The 20,730-nt window shown below is 39.9% G+C and overlaps 1 protein-coding gene across 2 annotated transcripts; it reads right to left on the minus strand.

Moving 5' to 3' along the window:
• Positions 1 to 1,373: 1,373 nt before the first annotated feature.
• Positions 1,374 to 18,649, minus strand: LOC111860650 (protein lifeguard 3). 2 transcript variants are annotated; one of them, XM_072718089.1, is made up of 13 exons: positions 18,465 to 18,649; positions 13,939 to 14,246; positions 11,812 to 11,964; positions 7,338 to 7,408; positions 6,423 to 6,487; positions 6,129 to 6,182; positions 5,784 to 5,834; positions 5,647 to 5,686; positions 4,061 to 4,098; positions 3,853 to 3,940; positions 2,729 to 2,824; positions 2,416 to 2,469; positions 1,374 to 2,327 (listed from the first exon to the last, which is right to left on the minus strand). In XM_072718089.1, exons 2-13 carry the CDS (start codon positions 14,228 to 14,230, stop codon positions 2,178 to 2,180), a joined length of 1,152 nt encoding a protein of 383 aa, XP_072574190.1. In that variant the 5' UTR covers positions 14,231 to 14,246; positions 18,465 to 18,649; the 3' UTR covers positions 1,374 to 2,177. The 2 variants fall into 2 exon arrangements, with proteins under 2 accessions (XP_072574190.1, XP_023700347.2); XM_023844579.2 differs by lacking the exon at positions 11,812 to 11,964 and having other exon boundaries at positions 18,465 to 18,646.
• Between the last annotated feature and the right edge of the window lie 2,081 nt (positions 18,650 to 20,730).

Raw genomic sequence — 20,730 nt, forward strand, 5'->3', positions numbered from 1 at the left:
CCCCACTGACCTGCAAAATTTATCTTCGGTATGTGTTGTGGGCCCGTCTGGGTAAATGTCCAGAGACAAATTTGTATTTAATTTCAGTCCAGCCCTGATGAACAACAGAAGTTAGTTACAGTTGTGCTTCAATTAATTAATTACTCAGACTAGACCCGTATGTAGAGGAATTGGTCAACAGGTGCCATTTCCCTCGCACAGATAGGCAGGCAAAGTAGAACTCTCTTTTGTTTACAAAATGCATAATCACCTCCGTTATTTAAAAGCAGTTTGGCTAGAATGTACTCATCGATTTTTAAATTTTATTTTATTGATACATGGGGCTTTTGAGGTAAGATGTCTATAGCAGTGTTTCCCAATCCAGTTCTCTGGGCCCCACAGTCAGTCCACATTTTTGCTCCCTCTCAGCTCTCAAGCGTAGACTGTGTGTGGGTCCCCGAGGCCTGAATTGAGAAATGCTGCTTTAAGGGGAATAAAACTCATTCTAAGGTACAGGTGTAATTGTACAAGCCACATAGCACATTTGTACCAAGCCTCTCCCCAACATGCTATCCCATACAAACACATTAGCGCCGCCTCGTAGCTTTATGTCTTCTGAATAATGCAAGAGGTTAAAAATCGCTAGACTCAGATGTGCCTCGATCACTCAGGTTTCATTGTCATGTAAAACGGCTGCTGAATGCACAATGAGCACACGATTGATGCTGACAAAGTAAAACGGCCTCAGTGAAGCGAGCATTGGAGCCGACATCTCAACAAAAACAAACTACTTGCAAATAAGGCTCACGTACGCAAACCTAACTTTCGAGCTTCCTTCGTGAAGTGTCAATCACGGAGATATGGCCGTTCCATAGACCTTTTTAAAGAGGACTAAGAATATCCTGGACAAACACACTGATTTCGTCATTTCCCATTTTTATCCTTCACTTGAGACCTGGGAGGACGCGGCTCCTTTAGTGATGCTGGCGGGGGCCCTCGTCAGGCTGGGGCGCTGAAACTGGGACTGGGGACGAGGTCGCCATGGGCTGGGTTCTGCGGTTGCCAGTCAGGGATGAGGGTCTGGGATTTCTTTTAGACGAGTCTTTATACAAGGCCTGGCAAGGACACGGGCCAGACCAGTCCAGTGTCCAGGATCATGGACAGCTTGGTTGCCATGGGGATGCCGGCGAACTCCATCTTTGGGGGGCGTAGGGCTGCACCCACCCCTGGTCTGTCTCTGGCCGAGACTCTAGGGAGAGAAGGGTACGGCAGCTGGGGGCCCGTGAGGGACAGAGGCCACAGAAATTTATATCATATACCAGGAACCACTGTGGTGTCTTAAAAGTAGTATTAGCTCTAGAAAACAAATACAAATTAAAAGTTGCACCACAAAATTGTCAAAATGATTTTAATACAAAGACATTCCCAGAACAAGGCTGTCTTTCCCAATAGCCAAACAATGACAACAATGATTCTTATTCAGTAAATAACGGTAAATCATACATATATTTTATATATATACTGCATATTTTTATGTATAAAAATTGCTTTATATTGCTCATTTAAAATGTACAGGTTTATTAAATGGTTGCATATAACCAAACTAAATTCTGTCCAACTGGCTGTCTCAAAATAGATGTTACAGTATATTTTGTTACATGTATACTTCTGAAATGTGTCATACAATATACACAAAGTGATTTGTCAGTATTTACCAGTATAACACAAGACAAAATGCTCGATAAATTCTGAGAGCAATGAATGAGGTCAGCATTTCCTTGTAGGAGGGCACAGCGAAAAACTATACATCAGTGGATCTCAACCTTTCTGCATTGCGACCCAATTTTTTCGGTCATGTGCATAAATGTGCAGTATTTGTATAAAATGAACATACAAATATTTCACTTAAAGTAGCAACTTCCTACAGACACACACACTAAACCAAAAACCATGTTTTGAATAAAATCCTAAAGAAAGTGCTTTACTGGCTATCAGGTCACAAAACATCACAAAAGAAGCTAAATACTTTAACACCTGAAAATAGCCCAACTTTGGTACAAACGCATAGTGTACATGTCTATGTATTACATCATCTGTATACATTGGCTTTAAATTGTTAGTTTTTCTATTTTTTAATGTTAATCATACGAGTCATAGATTATGCCAACTGAGTTTCATGGCAAGTATGAACACGGACTCTAACGTCTAGATGCTCCAACGATCTGCAGGATGAACAGGAAGATCTGCACAATGTCTAAGTAGAGGGAGAGAGCTCCATACACATATTCCTCTGGGCTGATGGAATGCTTGCGGTTGCCCAAGAGTAGCTGGGTATGGTATGCTAAGAACTGAAAAACATCGAAGAGTGTCAGTGTTTCAGTTCAAGTGAGGGCACCACTATTCTACCATGCAAGGGGATACAAAGGAAGGACTCACCAAGGTGAAAGCGATGGCTCCTATTGCTGCGTACAGCATATGAAGCCAGGGAATCTAGCAGATGAAGGATGAGACAGACAGACACACACACACACACACACACACATTACATACAGTACTGCTGCTTTATACACAATCTTGCCAAAAACTTCCCCATCTCAATTCATGCTTAGATAAAATTTTCTCAAGGTATAAAACTGATACTTTGCCAGAATGAGTAGGCGGCTAAATTGTTTCTCAATTCAAATGGGCATTATTGCTGCCTGACCGTGAATTTGTATTTTACAAGCAGTGAGGTATTTGCAGAACTTACGTATTTGAATGACAGCACAATGGCTGTGATGATGCCGGTGACGAAGACAACCATACCCAGGACGCAGAAGAAACCACCGCACGATGTGAAGTCCACCTAAGCAAAAGACAGGAACCATCTCATCACATTTATGAACTGTTCACTTATCAGTAGCACAATGTAGCAAGGAACCTTTTGCGAAATATTGTGGGGGGCATTTCAGATCCAATTCAATTCTTAAGTACAAATTCACATTTGAGACCTCTGTAGTTCAGTTCTTTCTAGTGGGAATAACATTTTTCCCATTCATCTGTACTGCAGTTCATTTGAGAGGGCAACAATTCCATTTTAAATACCTCGGATGCAAGTTCTAGATATTTCAAATTACATTTTTACTCATCTCTTTTTAGATGTCTACAATTCAATTATGAATAGTCACAATGTCTATTTTAGAGATTCAAAATGGACAACAGTTCAAGATATCTGTAATGTAGTTACAGATATCACTATCAGCAGATATCCACAATTTATTTGTAGATATCCTCAACTGTATTCTTACTAGTGATAATTTGAATTGTAGATATCCGCAACTGAATTCATACTAGCACAACAGGGCATTTGAGATATCTAAAACTGCGTTCTTACTAGTGCTACTGTAGTTTTACATATCTATAATTACATTAAATTGAAATACAATTATAGGCAAGAAAAATGTGTGTTTACATGTTAAAATGGCTTGCCATAAATGCCTCATTCCAGCCCTACTTGCCTAAAATCTTGATATTGATTGATGTTTAAAAAGTTTTGCTTGATAATAGTGGCATAAATCTGATTCCATAGGCATCATTGCCAATGTAGTAGACTATTGGTAGATAAATCATATTTGGCTATAGTCTATTTTGGGTACATTTACTTTATAATAATTACTACAATACAAAAATTCACAACATATATTTTTTCATTATAATGAAGCCCCAGAAGACACATCCATAATGCTTGACACTGCATACTGAAAGAAGCTGACATTTTTAGCATTATAAACCAAAATTAATTTGCTTTTTATGCCTCAAAGTCAAATTAACACACAACTTCACAAGTGCTGCTCATGCTGTTGTTCGATCGTCTTGACTGTGTGTTGCTTTTACCTTGGTCTGGAAGCAGAAGATTGTGACGATAATGCAAACAACTGCCGTTATTCCAAGGGCCAGAAACACAGATTTTGTGTCATAGTAGCTGAAAAAAGGTGAAATGCTTTGATGAAACCAAAGATAAAACAGTTGATACAGCTGTACTGTCACGTAATGATTTAGGCAAAAAGCAATGAAATATTTAAAAGTGGTGCATCTCACAAACCTTGCAATAGTTCCTGTCATGTATGACATGGAAAGAGTCTGGGGAAAAAAAGAAGGGTTCATCATTTTCCATTCATCTATTTTTCATACTGTTTATTCAGTTATCAGACTGTGAGCTTGGAGCCTAGGCAAACATGGGGCACAAGGCAGAGGTCACCCGGGACAGGATGCCATTCCATCACATGGCATACACTCCAAAACAAAAGTCACAGACTGAGTAATACAGACTATAATTCGTATGTTTTTGGACTGTAATAGGAAATCATTACAAACAGAGGCCGACCACATAAACTCCACAGTCACAGGGCTGGGGAAGAAATCCACCCACAGAGCCAGCACACCTCCCCACACACAACAAACTGACTCTGGGATGCAACTGCTCCCCCTAATGGTCAGATGAAAAACCTAGCCGAACAAGCCAAGTTCAATAAAATTGAATTGTGTACAGTTATACTTATAAAATGTGGCTTGTGTTAGCCAAGTCAAAGTGTAATTATTTATTATAAATGTATTTACTGTTATTTACTATCATTTGAACCGGTAGCTTTCTAATCATGGGCCCAAACCCACAGAGCTACACATTGCTTATCCAGCATAAGGTCACAGGGCTGGGTGGGAAATGTGTTTGTGGACTGTGACAGGGACGTCTGACGTGGACTGACTGGGGGGCCCTGAGGACCAGTTTGGGAAACGCTGACATGGGTCAATAGGGCACCATTTGATTAGGGGCCATAAAACGGACGAGCAAAAAAAAAAACAAATCTAAACAAATACATGATATTAGTAGGGGTGGCACGGTTCACAAAACCCACGGTTCGGTTTGTATCATGGTTTTAGGGTCACGGTTTTCGGTTCTGTACGGTTCTTGTTATTTTTTCTTTTAATCTTTAACACTCCAGAAATGTACTTCAGCATATGATATATAGCTTAATTATCCACAATTTAGGATACAGTATTAAAAAAAGTTATATCATGTAATCATGCATAAACTGAATTTGACTTGACTTAAAGCACATTATTAAAATTATTAAACATTATTAATCAGATGTTGTGCTATCGGTTGGCTGAAATTTAAACGTTTTTTTCAGAGACAGGGTGGTAACGCCGAAAACACGAGCTAAACGCAGCAAACGAAAGGCTACCGGAAATTACTTAGCTGGCTGAACTTTTACCGGAACGACGTCACACCGCTCTGTGCATATAGCCTATTCTTTCACGCGAAAGGGAAACACACTGACGTCACATACGGGGCACGAGTCTACATTGCGCATGTCATGAACCGTCAAACCGTGCAACGCATGCATGCTCCGAACCGAGACAAGCGAACCGAACGGTTCGGTTTTTTGAATGAACCGTGCCATCCCTAGATATTAGGTATTTACACTAGTTTTAATATTTCACTACTTTTCATCAGCTAGCTAGTTGATAACCTAGATACCCTGTGCGACTCAGATGATTTTAATATAAACAAATGGAGAAAATTTGCTTTGGGCTGGGGGGGGGGGGGGGGCGTGGCTCAGCAGAATCTCACCCAGAACCTGCCCTGAACACCCAGATACATTTAACACCTTCCTCAGCCATACTTACAAAAATGACAAGCAGCAGTATGTTCCAGGGAAACCTCCGCCTAGGGAACGAGGTGTAACAGAGAATTTTAATGAGGTCTGATACTTTGTGGGGAAATCTGAAGACTGGCTAATTGAAAGGCAAACCCAATAGCTTACCTCGGTCCTTTACAGCAGACGAGGACAAGGTAAGTGACAAAGTACACGGCACTGGTGAAGACAAGAGTGGATGCCAGTGATGAGATAGAAAAGCCTCAAATACCTAAAGGGACGTTCCTATGACTCATTTATGAACATGGCATAGCAGGCATTTCTGTTTGTAAAGAAAGAATTCTATGAATGTTCATCTTACCATGACACTGTTTTTAAAAGGTACAGTGTCATCAAACCTCCCTGTAATCATGATCTCAGTCAGCAATGAATGGGGACTATTAATAACACAAACCGTAAAAATAAAAAAGACAGCGAATATTCATTCTAAAAAATAGAAAAAAAAATCCTTACTATGAAGCCCAGTAAAATCCTGGATTCTTTATAACAAAACTTTTGACGGGATCCCTGTGAATTGGAACAGGGCACAAATTTGTGTTAAAATGTATTTCAGGACATAAACAATACATGTTTATTGTTAAATTGTGACAAATTCAGAAAATTGCTATGACCCATCAGTTACCATCCACCTCCCCCTGACTGCTATAAAACTTGTATTATCAATATGCAAAACATTTTCACATTTTGGGACAAGACATATTTTATTTGCTATGATACGAAATATTCTTGCAGTTTGACAGGACTCACACAAAAGTGAAAATGGCCACGATGGCTACTGTGATCAGGAGCTGGGATGCCAGAATAAGATAGACCTGTTGACAGCAGAGAAGCATAGAAACCCATGAATAGCAAAACTGCACAACATTAGTTTTACTTAAGAACGGTGTGTTCACATAAACCCAGAGGCAAAGGAGCATACACCACATCCCAATTAATTTTTTATCATAATTAAAAAAAATAATGTTCTCCTGCAGTAACATATTTACAGTATATAAAAGAACTCTATATATCTATATCTATATCTAGATATAGATATATAGAATTCTTTTCATTGCTGACAAAGACACAACAGGTTGTATCTGTAAAGACAGGGGCAGGTGTGTCTTGGCAAACCCGAAGGTATCTGGTGTCAGGTGCAGGATTCCAATGGAAAGTTGCAGCCAAATGCATCAACAAGGGTCTGGACACATATTAATAGCTTAATAATGTCAGAATTCTTGAGGGTTTACGAAATCAATCCCCCTGCCATTAACACAGAACAAATACAGAAGGAACGCGTACCAAGTTCCTCATAACTGTTTCACATGGTTAGCACTGATGAGAAAGAATCACGTCGTACTCAAATCTGTACATCAGTCACTTTAATATGCATATCGCGAAGTGCAATCGCACATCATAAGACTCTGGTTTCCAGAATGATTCATCGATGTGGAAGGTCACCCTGCAGCTGTATGAATGAAATCTCAGTAATCGATTTTGAAAGTGGGGGAAAAACTCCACATTTTCACTTCAGTATATTAAGCATATCCAGTTCCTTATAAGTTATGGTTTTGCTCAGATACGCCAATACATCCTTGGACTTCCCAATATTTAAAACCAAACTGAGGAATCATTCAAAATGTATAATAAATATAATAAAACGTCATTGGAAAAGTAACTTACTTTTCGGATGAAAACATGTCGGATTGACATGTCATCCCAGTCACCAGATGATGTAAATCCCTCATTGCCTCCTACATGGTAAAAACACCATAATTAGTATCCTGACTGCTTCATGTCCATACAAACACTGGTCTGCAAAATCCTCACCAGGTGTTACCTATATTCATTACAGGCCTAAAACATATCACATTTTCAGCTGCTCAATTAAGAGGTTTCAGCCAAACACATGTGGGTAATATGAAGTAGTATCAACTAACAGGAACACTTTAGAAACCCACGGACTGCAGTGTTTCCCCTACCATTATATTAGGGGGGCACCCCACCCCCCCTTGAAGGTCAATTTTATTTAATTTTATTTTCTATATAGCACCAGATCACAACAGAAGTCATTTAAGGTTACATTTCCTATAGAACAGGTCCATACATTGTCCTTTTATTAAATAAACTAAATAGCCTTATGTTAGTTATCTTATTTACACAACAGCTTGTCATGTTTGTCTCTACACAGTCGCGTGTTTACAATTCTCCTCCGCTCTCTGTATCGCGCATGGCGGAGTTCCGCCCCGATGCACGCGCACAGACACATGCGCGCACACACAGGTGAGCACACTCCCACCAGCGGACAGAGAGCGCGCGTCAGAAAATATGTCGCATCAACCACCTGAAAAGCAGACAAAAATATCTGCGTTTTTTTAAATGCTCCCAGGGTGATAAATACATTTCACAGTGGCAATTTCTGCTTTAAACTATTTTAAGCTATCAGCTTTCACTTTTAAAGCCTAACAGTTAATGTATTTGCAGGTCAAGACAAACATTCGCAATGAGGCCATCTTGCGGCCTGCTTGCCGATCTCAATAAATGGGCCAGATGTTTCCGACTTCCCATAACAAGAGGCTCTAGAAATTAGAGCCCGACCGATTTATCGGCAGGCCGATATTATCGGCCGATATTAGGCATTTTCCAAACTATCGGTATCGGCGTTTATAATGGCCGATAAATGAATATTTCAAAAATAAAATAAAAACGGACGAAACCCCCTTCAACCATGTCAGGAGTGTTGGTGTTGTATAGTTTGTCCACTAGAGGGCACTCTACACCGTCCCTGTTGGCAACACTCGTGTATAACGCGCCACATATCCTGCAACCTGCTGATCCAGCCAGAGTCGGGCAGAGAGAACCAGTTATCCGCGAGTGAGATCATCGGTGAAGTGTGTTCATGGTGATTTGGTCACGAGACATACATTGCTTGAATAACAATTAAAAGAACATCCCCATCAGTTCTCTTAACTCAAATAAGCATGACAAAATTCGTGACTATCATGTCCAGTTTTGCTGCTGTTAAATAAGCCGAGAGTGAAGCGGAATTAGCTAGTAATTACGTTACGTTGTTACAGTGTACAGTAGATGACTGACTGTCCTTTTAACTTTTGACAATGAGACTGAAGTATTTCTTTAATAGCGTGGCAGTTATAGCAGTGAGACGTATCATCTCTCCTTGGCCTGTTATATTGAAAATGTATGTTTTACAATTTGCAGTATGACTTTATCCATTGCTAAATTATGGCTCATCATAGACTAGCTAACCACAAAGCTAGCTAATGCCACTATCAGTGGAAGACCGCTAACGTTAACATTAATGAGCTTGGAAACCACAACGAACTTATTCTGCCTAAATAAAGTAATGATTACTGTATTTATAACTAGCATATCTCTAGTTACAGTCCCTGCATTGTAAAATGTAAGTTAGACATTTGCGAGGAGTGAACATTTAGACATAGAGAAAAAGTATCAAACGCAGCTTGTGCGTAAAAGTTCTATTGCTTGTGCTATTCAAAGTTATATTTATGAAGCTTACCAAGTCTTTTAAAACTGGTAACTTTGATTTGGTTGTTGTTGTTTTTGTGTTTTTGTTCAAAGGACTTTACGTTTCATATCTTAAGTTTGTATTTTTATACATTTTATTTATCAGAACTTTAATATATTTTGATGTTCCTCTGTTCTGTTGTGACAATAAAAGAAACAAGTTTCATTTTAAAATGCATTATCATATTATGTTAGTTAAAACTCAAATAAACTACAAATAACTAATGTTAGGGAAATCTGTTAATGTTTTGTTGCGTGTTTCTGAAATAAAATTTTTTTTTATATATATTTATAACCAACAAATATTTGTATCGGTATCGGCCTTCAAAATCCTTTATCGGTCGGGCTCTACTAGAAATGTTCTTCCAGAAGCCCACAAGGATACCCTGCAGTGACAAAAGCTGCACACTTTGTGGATAATTGTCATGAACACCATGAATCCTGTCGGTGTCCGTCTCCCCCTCTCCCAATGGGGTAACCTAGGGGAAACACCGAGCTGCCAATACTGACAATTCACTGTGGCCTAATAATGTAACCTACCAGTGGTATGGTGTAATTAACAATCCTGTCGACTCATTCACAAATGCAGGGCAGCTCTTCATTGAGCTTTGTGTTGTTTTTTCCATAATCGAGTCACCTGAGAAAGTGCCACACAAGTTTGCTTTTCTGTGACGATCTTTCTGTAGATGATCCCAGACTGAAATTAGGTTCTTGTCTGTTTTGGATCACCGGGTTAACAGATTGCGGTCGACGAATTTGTTGCTCTTCCTGACTCATTAAATTCCGTGATGTCACACAGCTGACTAGACTCTTACAGAATCTACACATTTTCCTCTTTGAAGTTTGAACAGTTGGATATACAAACACGATTATCTCCAATTCACTGGAGTCTTTTGAAGTATGACCCACGTCATGAATCCATTGGTCATGTCATCATGAACTGACACTCCCCACTCAATCAGGACCAATTAAATGTGCAAGAATCCTGAAAAAGGCCTATTCATAGACGCATCTGTCACTCCTAATCATTCCCATGGAGAATGCAAAAGTCCCAGGACCACACAAATTGTAACCTGTCCCTCTACTGTAAATTTCTTTAGATAAAAGCATCAGATAAATGAATAAACAAACAGATTAAGAGAAAAGTGCAAGAGAGACCGAGGAGGTAAGGAGTGAGCACTGATTACAGCGTGTTGCTGCACTCACCACGCGACAAACCACCCCAGGGATGGAAACCGGAGTGCGGCCATGTGGCGGGTGATACCTCAGCACCAAACAAGTCTAAATGGAATCGTGAGAGTTTTTACCTGCCACCAATTAGGGGTGTAACGGTACACAGTTCGGTACATACCACGGTTCTTAAGTCACGGTTCAGTACGTTTTCGGTACATTAGCGCTAAAAGAAAACAAATTGCTTTCTCTCTTTATTAAACAGTGGTTTATTGAACAAAGTATGACTGTCTAAAAAAATCCTTGTCAACACCGCTGCGAGCAACTAATAAGCTATAATTTACTTAGAAGTAAATCAAAATAAATATTCTCTCAAGTAAATAAAAATAAAATATCCATTAAGGCGCACATTAAGAAAATTAACTGTACCTGATCTGTACTGTATTCACATTAGCAGCTTTCAACTTCATATTTGAACTGTGCAACATAAATATTGTCTCAAAAAACACATAGTATAACAGGATAAATATCCATTATGGTGCAGCACTTAAAATACCTGAGCTGTACTTGTATTCACATTAACAACTTCCAGCTTCACATTAGGACATACGTGCGCATACATTATAGTGGCGGAGCTTCATCCGCCCCTTTCCAAATGTTGCTCGGGGGAATAACACAAAGGTTCCGCATTTGCTGCATTCGTTCAGTACATATGCGTACTGTACTGAAAATCTTCGGTATTAATATGTGTACCGTTACACTCCTCGGTCTCCTGGTCTGGCGGTTGGCAGCAGAAGAGAGACTAATTCTGATAAGCATGTCATCCTGAAATGAGGAAGAGGCCCCACAGTTACCTCAAACCGGCCAGAATAAGGACCGTCTGTCAGGCTGTGCCTAGTTGCCCAGAAATAAGTTCAGCCCAAAGCACCACCCCCATAACTGCTTGACACTATTTTCATAGGCTTTGTAATTTAAGAACAGCCACCCTGAAGGCCCTAGGTCATCTGCCAGATGTGTCCACAGTTTACGTCCTACGCCACACCTATTATGGTCTGTCCTAAAATCAAAAGTGATGCATGTCTGAAGGTTACAACCCTTAATAATTTACACATCTACCTCTGGCTGCTACTATAAAATGTATGAAATGAAAATCCAGGTATAAGTCGATGCTGCACTTTGTTACTTTGACGGAAAAAACAAATGAATGTCGGCTGCTTCAGCCTAATTTGTCTTTCTTGCTTGGCATGAAAGTGCATAAAGGGCATTCATTTGACCCAACAATGGCGGCAGCAATAAAAACAGAAGTGAACCAAGTGTAGGGAGGAAACGTTTCCCAGGTCAAGCAACTCTGAAGTGCAGAATTTAACAGAACGTTAAATGCCGACCTCATGAAACGATGCAAGAGGGCAAAAGTCAACAATGCTAGTGGTATAATTATCACCTGAGTCCAGCTGGTTGATAGGAAGCGCGGGAGGCATGACGGGAGGCATGACGGGAGGCATGACGGGAGGCATGACGGGAGGCATTGCCGGAAAGCCTTGGCCGGGATAGCCTGGGGCTGGCTGTCCTCCGGGGGGATACATGCCAGGATATCCTAGTTGGGGGCCAAATTGAGGCCCAGAATCAAAAGTGATTCATGCCTGCAGGTTACAACCCTTAATAATTTACACATCTACCTCTGGCTGGTACTATAAAAAGTAAAATGAAAATCCAGGTATAAGTCGATGCTGCACTTTACTTTGACGAAAAAAACAAATGAATGCCTGCTTCAACCTAATTTGTCTTTCTTGCTTGGCATGAAAGTGCATAAAGGGCATTCATTTGACCCAACAATGGTGGCAGCACTACAGCAATAAAAACAGAAGTGAACCAAGTGGAGGGAGGAAACGTTTCCCAAATCAAGCAACTCTGAAGTGCAGAATTTAACAGAACGTTAAATGCCGACTAGAGCCGAAGCAGTAGGACCAAAAATTTATATCACGGTATTTATTATATCACGGTTTCACAATATACAACAGTAATTTTTTTTTAGTATGACTGGGCGTTTACCACATTTTACAGGATTTTACAGTACACATTTTTGTTTTACGTTTTTGTATTATTTCCACATTAACTATATTATTTTATTGTTAATCACTGCGCCTATCAACTACCTTAATGATAACAGACAGCTAACGTGTTTGTTGGCTAACGGCTTATAGATTTCCTTTTCTTAGAAGGAAGATGTATTGCCTGGTTTTTACTGCAAAAGCTTTACTGGGTAAATTACCTCAGTACATATGTAGTTTGCTGATATTCCGCACTAATACATACAGAACCCGTTCATCAGTTAAACTTCTCCTTCAGCCTCCCACCACACGCACAGAACTGAGGAAACCTGCCTTTTGTTCTTATGAACCACATGAGTTGAACATATTACAAAATATATTGAATTTAGACTCCTTGCCTTTTCTGAATGTGTTTAAAAATCTCAAACTCTGAGCTTAAAGAACAGCGTCATTGTTTCATATAAATCAATTTTATTCTAGGTATTTTTGGAGAGTTTAAGTATTTGCATACGTTTTAGCTTGTATTTATATTAATCTGTATGTATATGAAGCTTTTGTCTAATTTTTCTTATTTGTTGCCATCTTCGTCCTGGAAGAAGAGATACTGTATCTCAGTGGAACCTTCCTGATAAAATAAATGATAAATAAAATAAAATAAACAGCTAATGTTAAGGTGTGCGCCGGCCAAGTAAACATTTTTGATAAGTGTTTAATAGTTCAGTGTTGCTGGAATGTGAGCTTTACTGACCTTGCAAAATATGTCATAAAGACCGGGATGTTGATCTTTAAGATGCTTCGCCAGGTTTGACGTGCTACTTGACTTTGTCGCCACAATTTTGTAGCTAGCACTGTTTGTATAGAAGCTTATCGACATCCTTAGCCTTTCCATGCTCGTCTGCAAAATACTTCCAAATGGCACTTTTGCGTTTTTTTTTTTTCCCCTTTTCACTAAAGCAGCTTGTGAAGTGCCTTCAACTGCAACTTGCGCCATGTCGGCCAACTCGGTATGTGTGAGTTAACCAGCGCGAATGCGCTGAGCGGCTTTTGAGAGGAGGGGAGGGGCTGTGCGAGTGTGTGCGTGCATGCACACGCGCCTGTGCTGTAGTGGTGCTGTGTGAAGTGTGGCGAATGAGGCGAAAAGCACACTGTTGGTATCAATACTGGTGAAAATTAGTATCTAATGAGATACTCATTTTTTTATATGGATTAGTATCCAAGAATCGATTTTTGACAACCCCAGTGTCTCATTATTTTCAACTTCTGCGTCAGCTATATCTTCCGTTTATGATCTTTCGCGGGACATTTTTAGCAGTGCAGCAGTGAAAAAGGTCACCCCTTAAACAATTTCTAGCTGCGCCACTTTTCGAACGTTGTGTGAACCGGTATAAGAAAAATTCATATCATAACAATAACAAAAAACAGTTTTCGGTATGAACCGGTATACCGCCCAGCACTAACGCCGACCTCATGAAATGATGCAAGAGGGCAACAGTCAACAATGCTAGTGGTATAATTATCACCTGAGTCCGGCTGGTTGATCGGAAGCACAGGAGGCAAGACGGGAGGCATGACGGGCATTGCCGGAAAACCCTGGCCGGGATAGCCTGGGGCTGGCTGTCCTCCGGGGGGATACATGGCAGGATATCCAGGCTGGGGGCCCAATTGAGGCCCAGGGGGGTAGCCTCCTGGTGCAGTTGGACCCCCATATGGTGGTAGTCCATAACCTGGTGGCGGATAGTCATTCCGTCCCTGAGGTGAATTAAGAGGATTTTTTGATTCATCGTAGGAGGGCGGGAAGTCGGAGCGTGACATTTTGATATTGGCACACCTGCAAGAAAAAAAAAGTAATCAGTCATACAGCTGCATATATTCAGTTGAGCCACCTAACTGGGTGTTTAACTGTCTAGATTTTACTGCTACGTCACACAGATAGTCCAGACCAAATATTTTGCTTCAATGAATCAGTTAAGTAAAAATGTCAGTGTACTGAACTGGTTGGTTGAAACAAAAACGACCTGGATTATTGCTTTCTGGACCTGAACTATCCACCTATCCACCATTACCATCTTTATGTTTACACAAGGCTCTTTAAATCTGGACCTCGATTCCAAATCCAGGCCTTGTTTTCTTGTTTTACCTTGTTCTCCCAGGTAGTTAGTTTAATAATTACTGATTCTGATTGGTCAGAGGCTTCACACCTGGCTCACAGGTAAAGGAAGGCTGGAAAACCAGCAGTGCTCGAACCTCGAGGACCGTAATTTGAATAACCCTGTGTTTACATCTTACATATTTATATTCTAATTTATTATTCTATTTCATCTCAGTGTATGACCCATTCATTGGGATGACAGAAAATTGGTCGATTTTTGTTTGTACTTGAAGTCACACATCTGTCGCAAAATGTCACACTGCAACGTCATCATTATTAAGACAAACACACCCCAGTGTGGTGTAGGTAAAATTCAAATGATACACTTGTATTAAATCCTATCAAAGACCTTATTCATTACAAAAATTGGAATTGCATCATTCCATCAGTCCTGTGGACAGGCATAAGCCAAACTGGAAATTCAAATACGCCAGGTGCTTTTTTACTAGCAAGATCTAAAAGAGTTCCTTTTTTAAAGGAGGAGCAGCTTAATCACCAGTGATGTCAGCCACAGGTTAAAACCCGTCTTTCCGGTTCAGAGGCAAAAACAAAGGATTCTGCTGCTTTGCCTCCATATTTTAGCTAAATGTAATGTTCCATCTCTTTGTGTGAACTGGGGGGTATTCCAGAAAGCTTGGTTAACTTACCATTTGGTAAATCTTAACCTCTGGGTTGATATACCCCAAACCCGCATACCATGAGTATGTCGGTTCCAAAACACCTGAGAAGAGTAAGTTCAATCAACCTCCTATTGGTTACCCAGAGTTAATGCGCGTGCACCGTGCATACATAAAGACGCTTTCAATTGATCGCCGATTTCATGAGTCAAAATGGAAAATCAAAGTGAAAAAAAGAGAGCGGCATACTTCACAGAGGCGGAGTTGGAAGTTTTAATGCACGCATATGAGGAATTCAAGCCAATAATAATGAAAAAAAGCAATACGGCTGCATCGGCTAAAGAAAGAGTTGGCTTGGCAAAAAATAACGGACAGAGTAAATGCGTGTGTATTAAATTGCAAATTTGACATCGCCTCCCCTTTTATTATAATGCAAAATAATTAAACACATAACCCGTCCGCATCCTTTTTACTGTTAAATCACTATGAAAGCATTTACTTTTCCTGCCATTCATTTCTTTAGGTTAAAATAACAATGTGTATCGACTAGGAATAGGCCTATATGGTTTCTTATTTAATAAGGTGTAATCCTTCTGGAGACAGAAGAACTTTGAGCCAAGTCAAAATGAAACACAAAAACATTCTGCAAAAAGGTAATTGATTACACGATCACTTAACTATTTATTAAACACGATTTAGTATATTCTTTCTGTCATGTAGCTAATAGAAAAAAGGCTGAAGCCCGTCTAACTGGCGGGAGCCCACCACCACCTCCCCTCACCCCATCTGAGGGCAACCAGTGGTAACCAGCATTGTACTGTCCTGTAATGATTACCTATAGTTAGTGGAAAAAAGTAATGAGTTTGATGATTTTAACAAGGCAAAAAATTAAGGATACAAAATCAAGTTACCTGCACATTGATACTAATAGATAATAGATTTCCTCCGCTATCTCGCTGTACTTGTATAGTGACAATAAAGACATCTATCTATCTATCTATCTATCTATCTATCTATCTATTAACATAGTCTCCCTCATTTATTGAAGGAGCTTTAATAGGAATGTAGGTGCCATCAATGCACCCAATTATGAATGAATGAATGAATGAATGCCTTTTATTGTCACTATACATGTATTACATGTATTCCAAATTACATTTGGAAACCCTGAAATAGAAAGTCATATAGGGAAGCATCAAGTGTGTGTGTGTGTGCAGGATGAATACATGTAGGCTATAGATATAAATAGTATGACTATATATTAAATATGCATCATAGATTTTACTACAAAGGACAAACCTACCACTCTGTGGAATTCCTCTTTAATAACACGCAGAGCTTTATGGACAGGGAACTGTACAAACGTGTGTAAGAAGCGTTAAGTACCAGACATACTGTACGAACGGCTCTACACACAGTTGCCTTTCCTATATGCTCTGCGTCGCCCATATTGTACAAAAAATGCCCTGACGCAAAAAACCGAAGTGCTATGCACAGAATGTTTTCTGTGCTAAGCGCAGACCCGCGGTTTGGGTTTGTAACATTTGCAATATGCGGTTTCAAGAGATGTTAAGTAAATGAACGATTCTTTTGAAAACTGATAACGCTTTTTCAAATAATCATTAGGAAATGACAAGACATCAATACGCGGTCTTATAACGCTCTCCCGGCGAAAAAAACCTTGTATAATTTATGCCTCCACGTTCACAGGATCGTCATCAAAAGGGCACGCCATGCTCAGTAACCTTCTGCAACAAACTTACCCTGGAACATAACCTGCTCAGTAGCAGGTTATCTTCAGGGAGTAAGCTGCTATGGTTACGTACATACCCAGAAAGTTAACCTCCGTTTTTGGAACCGAAAGTTGAGGTTATCCACTAACTTACCCTTAAACTTACCCGGGTATGTCACATAACCTGCTTTCTGGAATACCCCCCTGATCAACTTTAGAAATATTTTGCATCCATAGAACCACATTCCCAATAAACATTCTGCAGAAAGTGTCATGAGCTAGCTCAAAGCAGAAGATACATGTAGATATGACACTGCTGAAATAAAACAGGACTGTTCTCATTTGATATGAACCCTCAATTCAACTTTGAACGGCTTGTCTGGGTTAGGGTTGCCTGGGAACTACCCCAGGCAGCACAGTGCACAAAGCAGAGGCACACCCATCCGTGTGGGATGCCAATCCATCGTGGAGTGCAAACGCGCGCACACACACACACACACTCACACACACACACACACACACACACACACACACACACACACACACACACACACACACACACACACACAATCATGCACTACGTGGAATTTACACACAGATCGGAAGAGTGTACACAGCGCTATCCACCGAGTCTTTATATAAACACAAGCCGTTAATCGCACAATGTCAAAGCCCTGTGACCTCCTGCTCCTCGCTAGTTTGTCACACAGCTTAATTCATTATTCATACCAAAAGTTAACGTTTCTAGCTCGTTTCATAACTTTCGTACTGCTGACGTTATGGTTTGCTTTGGTTGGCTTGGCAACACCGAAAAATATAAGCCTGACAATTCTGGGGCTAATCATTCAGCAGCATGGTTTTTAATGTTGCCATCTACAAAATACCGATCGGTAGCGCCTTGGGATTTTTCCTCACCTTTTAGCGTTTGCCTAAAAGTAAAATCAGACTATGTGATGAGCGAGCTACAAGTGGTTTTTTTTAATCAGAGGCCACACCAGTTTCTCTTTTAGGCCTATTGCACAACTTAGTAATAGTAGCACGTCAGGCTATTTCTAAACTAATTTTCTCTGACAAAGAGTTTTTATGTTGTCACAGAGCACAAGCTATTAGTTATGATGCGATTACAATTTTCATAATGAATAAGGTCTTTGATACGATTTAATACGTGTATCATCTGAATTTTACCTACATATAAACCGCTCTTTTCAAGTTAAACCATAGAAAATAATTATAATAAAATGTATATAGGCCTACACATAAGTGACGATAGCATAACCAAGTTAATTAACACAAACGTAACCATTGAAGTATTGAATCCCTATGGTGCACCGAAGAGAACAGTATCAAATGCTCTAAATCGACCAATACAACTGTACAGAGACGGATTTAATTTCTTTGTTTCCGGCATCTACTTCGTAGCAATAATGTTAACAACAAACAAACAAAAACATAAAATAAAGACTTTAACAGCGTCAAACGAAAACTATTTACCAACAAGCCTCAGCACATACACATGAAATACAGTCGTGACAACGCGTATGTACTTACTTTATAGTTAAACAACTTCCAAATTCCAACAACTACCCGCCAGCAATAAGAAATAAGAAGTTTCTTGGCTCTAAAACCGAACAACAAATACGTCGCAGCCCTGACGCCGCTCCAGCAGTTCCTGGAATTTAAACAAGATGTTAGAGGGGAGGTGGAGCGCGTGCGCGCCCGCGGGCGCCACCCTAGAAACCGAAACAGCGCGCACCCGCGGACTCATCCTTTATTCTCAGGCTCTCTTCACACCTGATTGGACGAGGCTTGTGGTTTGAACAATCGGATCTCCATGCGTCTTCAGTCTGTTTTGGGTGCGTTCACACCTGTATTTAGCGCTGTCCACTTGTGATCGGATCACCCAGGACGCATGTTAATACCAGGTGTGGTCAAGGCCAGGGGGCTCCGGTCGCTTGACGGTGCTCGTGTTAGTTTTTCTTACTGATGTAAGTACGTTTAAAACTGAACTTGTAGAATTCTCTAGAAATACTTAGCTGGCTGTCCGTGTGTGCCATTGTTTTCGGCTCATTCTATTGCGTTGAAACAATGCAGTGGATGTTTCGGTGAACAGAAAGTTATTTTTTATCGTCCAAGGCGTCGGCAGCGTTTGTACAATTTCCACAAGTGCTTTCTCCTTTTTACCACTAGATGACGACAAAACCTCTTAGTATATTGTATTTAAGCGTCGCCACACAGTGTATATCATTAGAGTTGTTCAGATTACTGTTTTTCTTTTGCAATAAAAAAAATAAACAAAAATATTAAGTGTTAAACAAGTATTATTAATTATAGTATTAAGCCACGTATAGCTGTTTAGGACAAACGTGCCCTAAGCAGTTAATTGCAAAGTTTTTGTTCCATTTTTTTGTTCTATAGCAATGGTTTATTTCTTTAAAAAATATTTTAATGCTTAACCATTGCAAATATTAATTCAAATTCAGTCAGTAAGTTGAATGACTTGTGAAAATGTTTTGAGTGTGAGTGTTTTCATACTATTCATACAAGCAATTAAAGGTATGACCCTAGTGGACCGGTTCTGCATTACAGCCACAATGCGGGATCATAAACAGACCATTATAAGTAACAAGTATGAAGTTAGTCACTGTACTTCACCCAGTGCAGCCCAGAGAGAGGGACCTATATTTGGAAAGAGCTCCTCCCTTGGCTTCTCTCTACAGCACTTGAATAACCACACCCAGGCTGGACATATTTACTCATCAGAGTGACTCAGCTTTCATTTAGAGAAGCCAGAGCAGTACTTTGCATTCCTCAGAGCTCCTCAGCCAGCACTGTAGAAACGGCAAAGGAAAATCCTCCCTTTGAATGAAGAAAGCAGCTTATTTTTTTGTGTAGAATAGACCATTTTGGAGGAGGTTGAGAAACAGATTTTATCATCTTTCTTATATGAACGTTTTAGAAGGTACAACTACATAAACTCGTGCTCTGTGGAGAAAGACCCCTGAAAAACCGTTTGCCATTCTTTTCTCACACAAAGCCCAGTGTTTACTAAGCTAACAGTGGATTTGATGATTAGGTAGTTGCAATTACAAAGTATAATCAAGCATGGTAAAATTAATTTGAAAACACACATACAAATATACATCACGATATATCAAAAGTTGAATTGCAGTCTTAGAGTGAATTCTTAGGACTTCCACTGCATGGTATTTTTGTTCTGAAATACAGATGTCAATATGTAAGGTACCATGGAAACAAAGACTAAACAGATTTTGGTTCTAGGTTCTCCAATCCCCTTGCTGTGTCTTTACTTAGATAACAGCTCTGAAAGCTTATACTATTTACCCAATTTACAACAAATGAAATTCCTACTCAAGAGTACATCAGCAGCCACCCACCTCAGGCGAACAAAGCTAGTAATGTTTAGGCCAGGAGACCACATCCTTTGCAACTACAGTTCCTCCTTCATTGCAATTTATTTGCAAAGGGCAGGATGCACATAGTGACAACTGCATACTCTAAGAAGGCAAAAATGAGAACTCAAGGTCAGATGTCGCAGGTCGAATAGCACAGCCAAGCGTTGTGGCCAGTAAGGGACTGTAGTCATATATAATTGGTGTTTATTTTGTTGCTCTATGCAGTTTATGGTGCAAAATTGATTTTCCTACTTTGTATTCCAGACAGCCAGACATTTTGGTTTGAAATATTGCTGCCTGAAACACTGTTCTGTGATGCCAGCCTCATTCATGTCAAAATGACATCACTTTTTACATGCCACACGGGACATGAATTTAAAACTTTAAATGGCTTCCAATAT

The sequence above is a fragment of the Paramormyrops kingsleyae genome, chromosome 1, assembly GCF_048594095.1.
Source record: "Paramormyrops kingsleyae isolate MSU_618 chromosome 1, PKINGS_0.4, whole genome shotgun sequence".
Lineage (NCBI taxonomy): Eukaryota > Metazoa > Chordata > Actinopteri > Osteoglossiformes > Mormyridae > Paramormyrops > Paramormyrops kingsleyae.

Coding starts and splice junctions, on each gene's coding strand:
- LOC111860650 (XM_072718089.1), bottom strand. CDS start 14,230: ATGTCACGCTCCGACTTCCCGCCCTCCTACGATGAATCAAAAAATCCT. Junction 6,488..7,337: donor GACATGTTTTCATCCGAAAA/GTAAGTTACTTT, acceptor TGCTGTCAACAG/GTCTATCTTATTCTGGCATC. Junction 2,825..3,852: donor TCTTCTGCTTCCAGACCAAG/GTAAAAGCAACA, acceptor TCTTTTGCTTAG/GTGGACTTCACATCGTGCGG.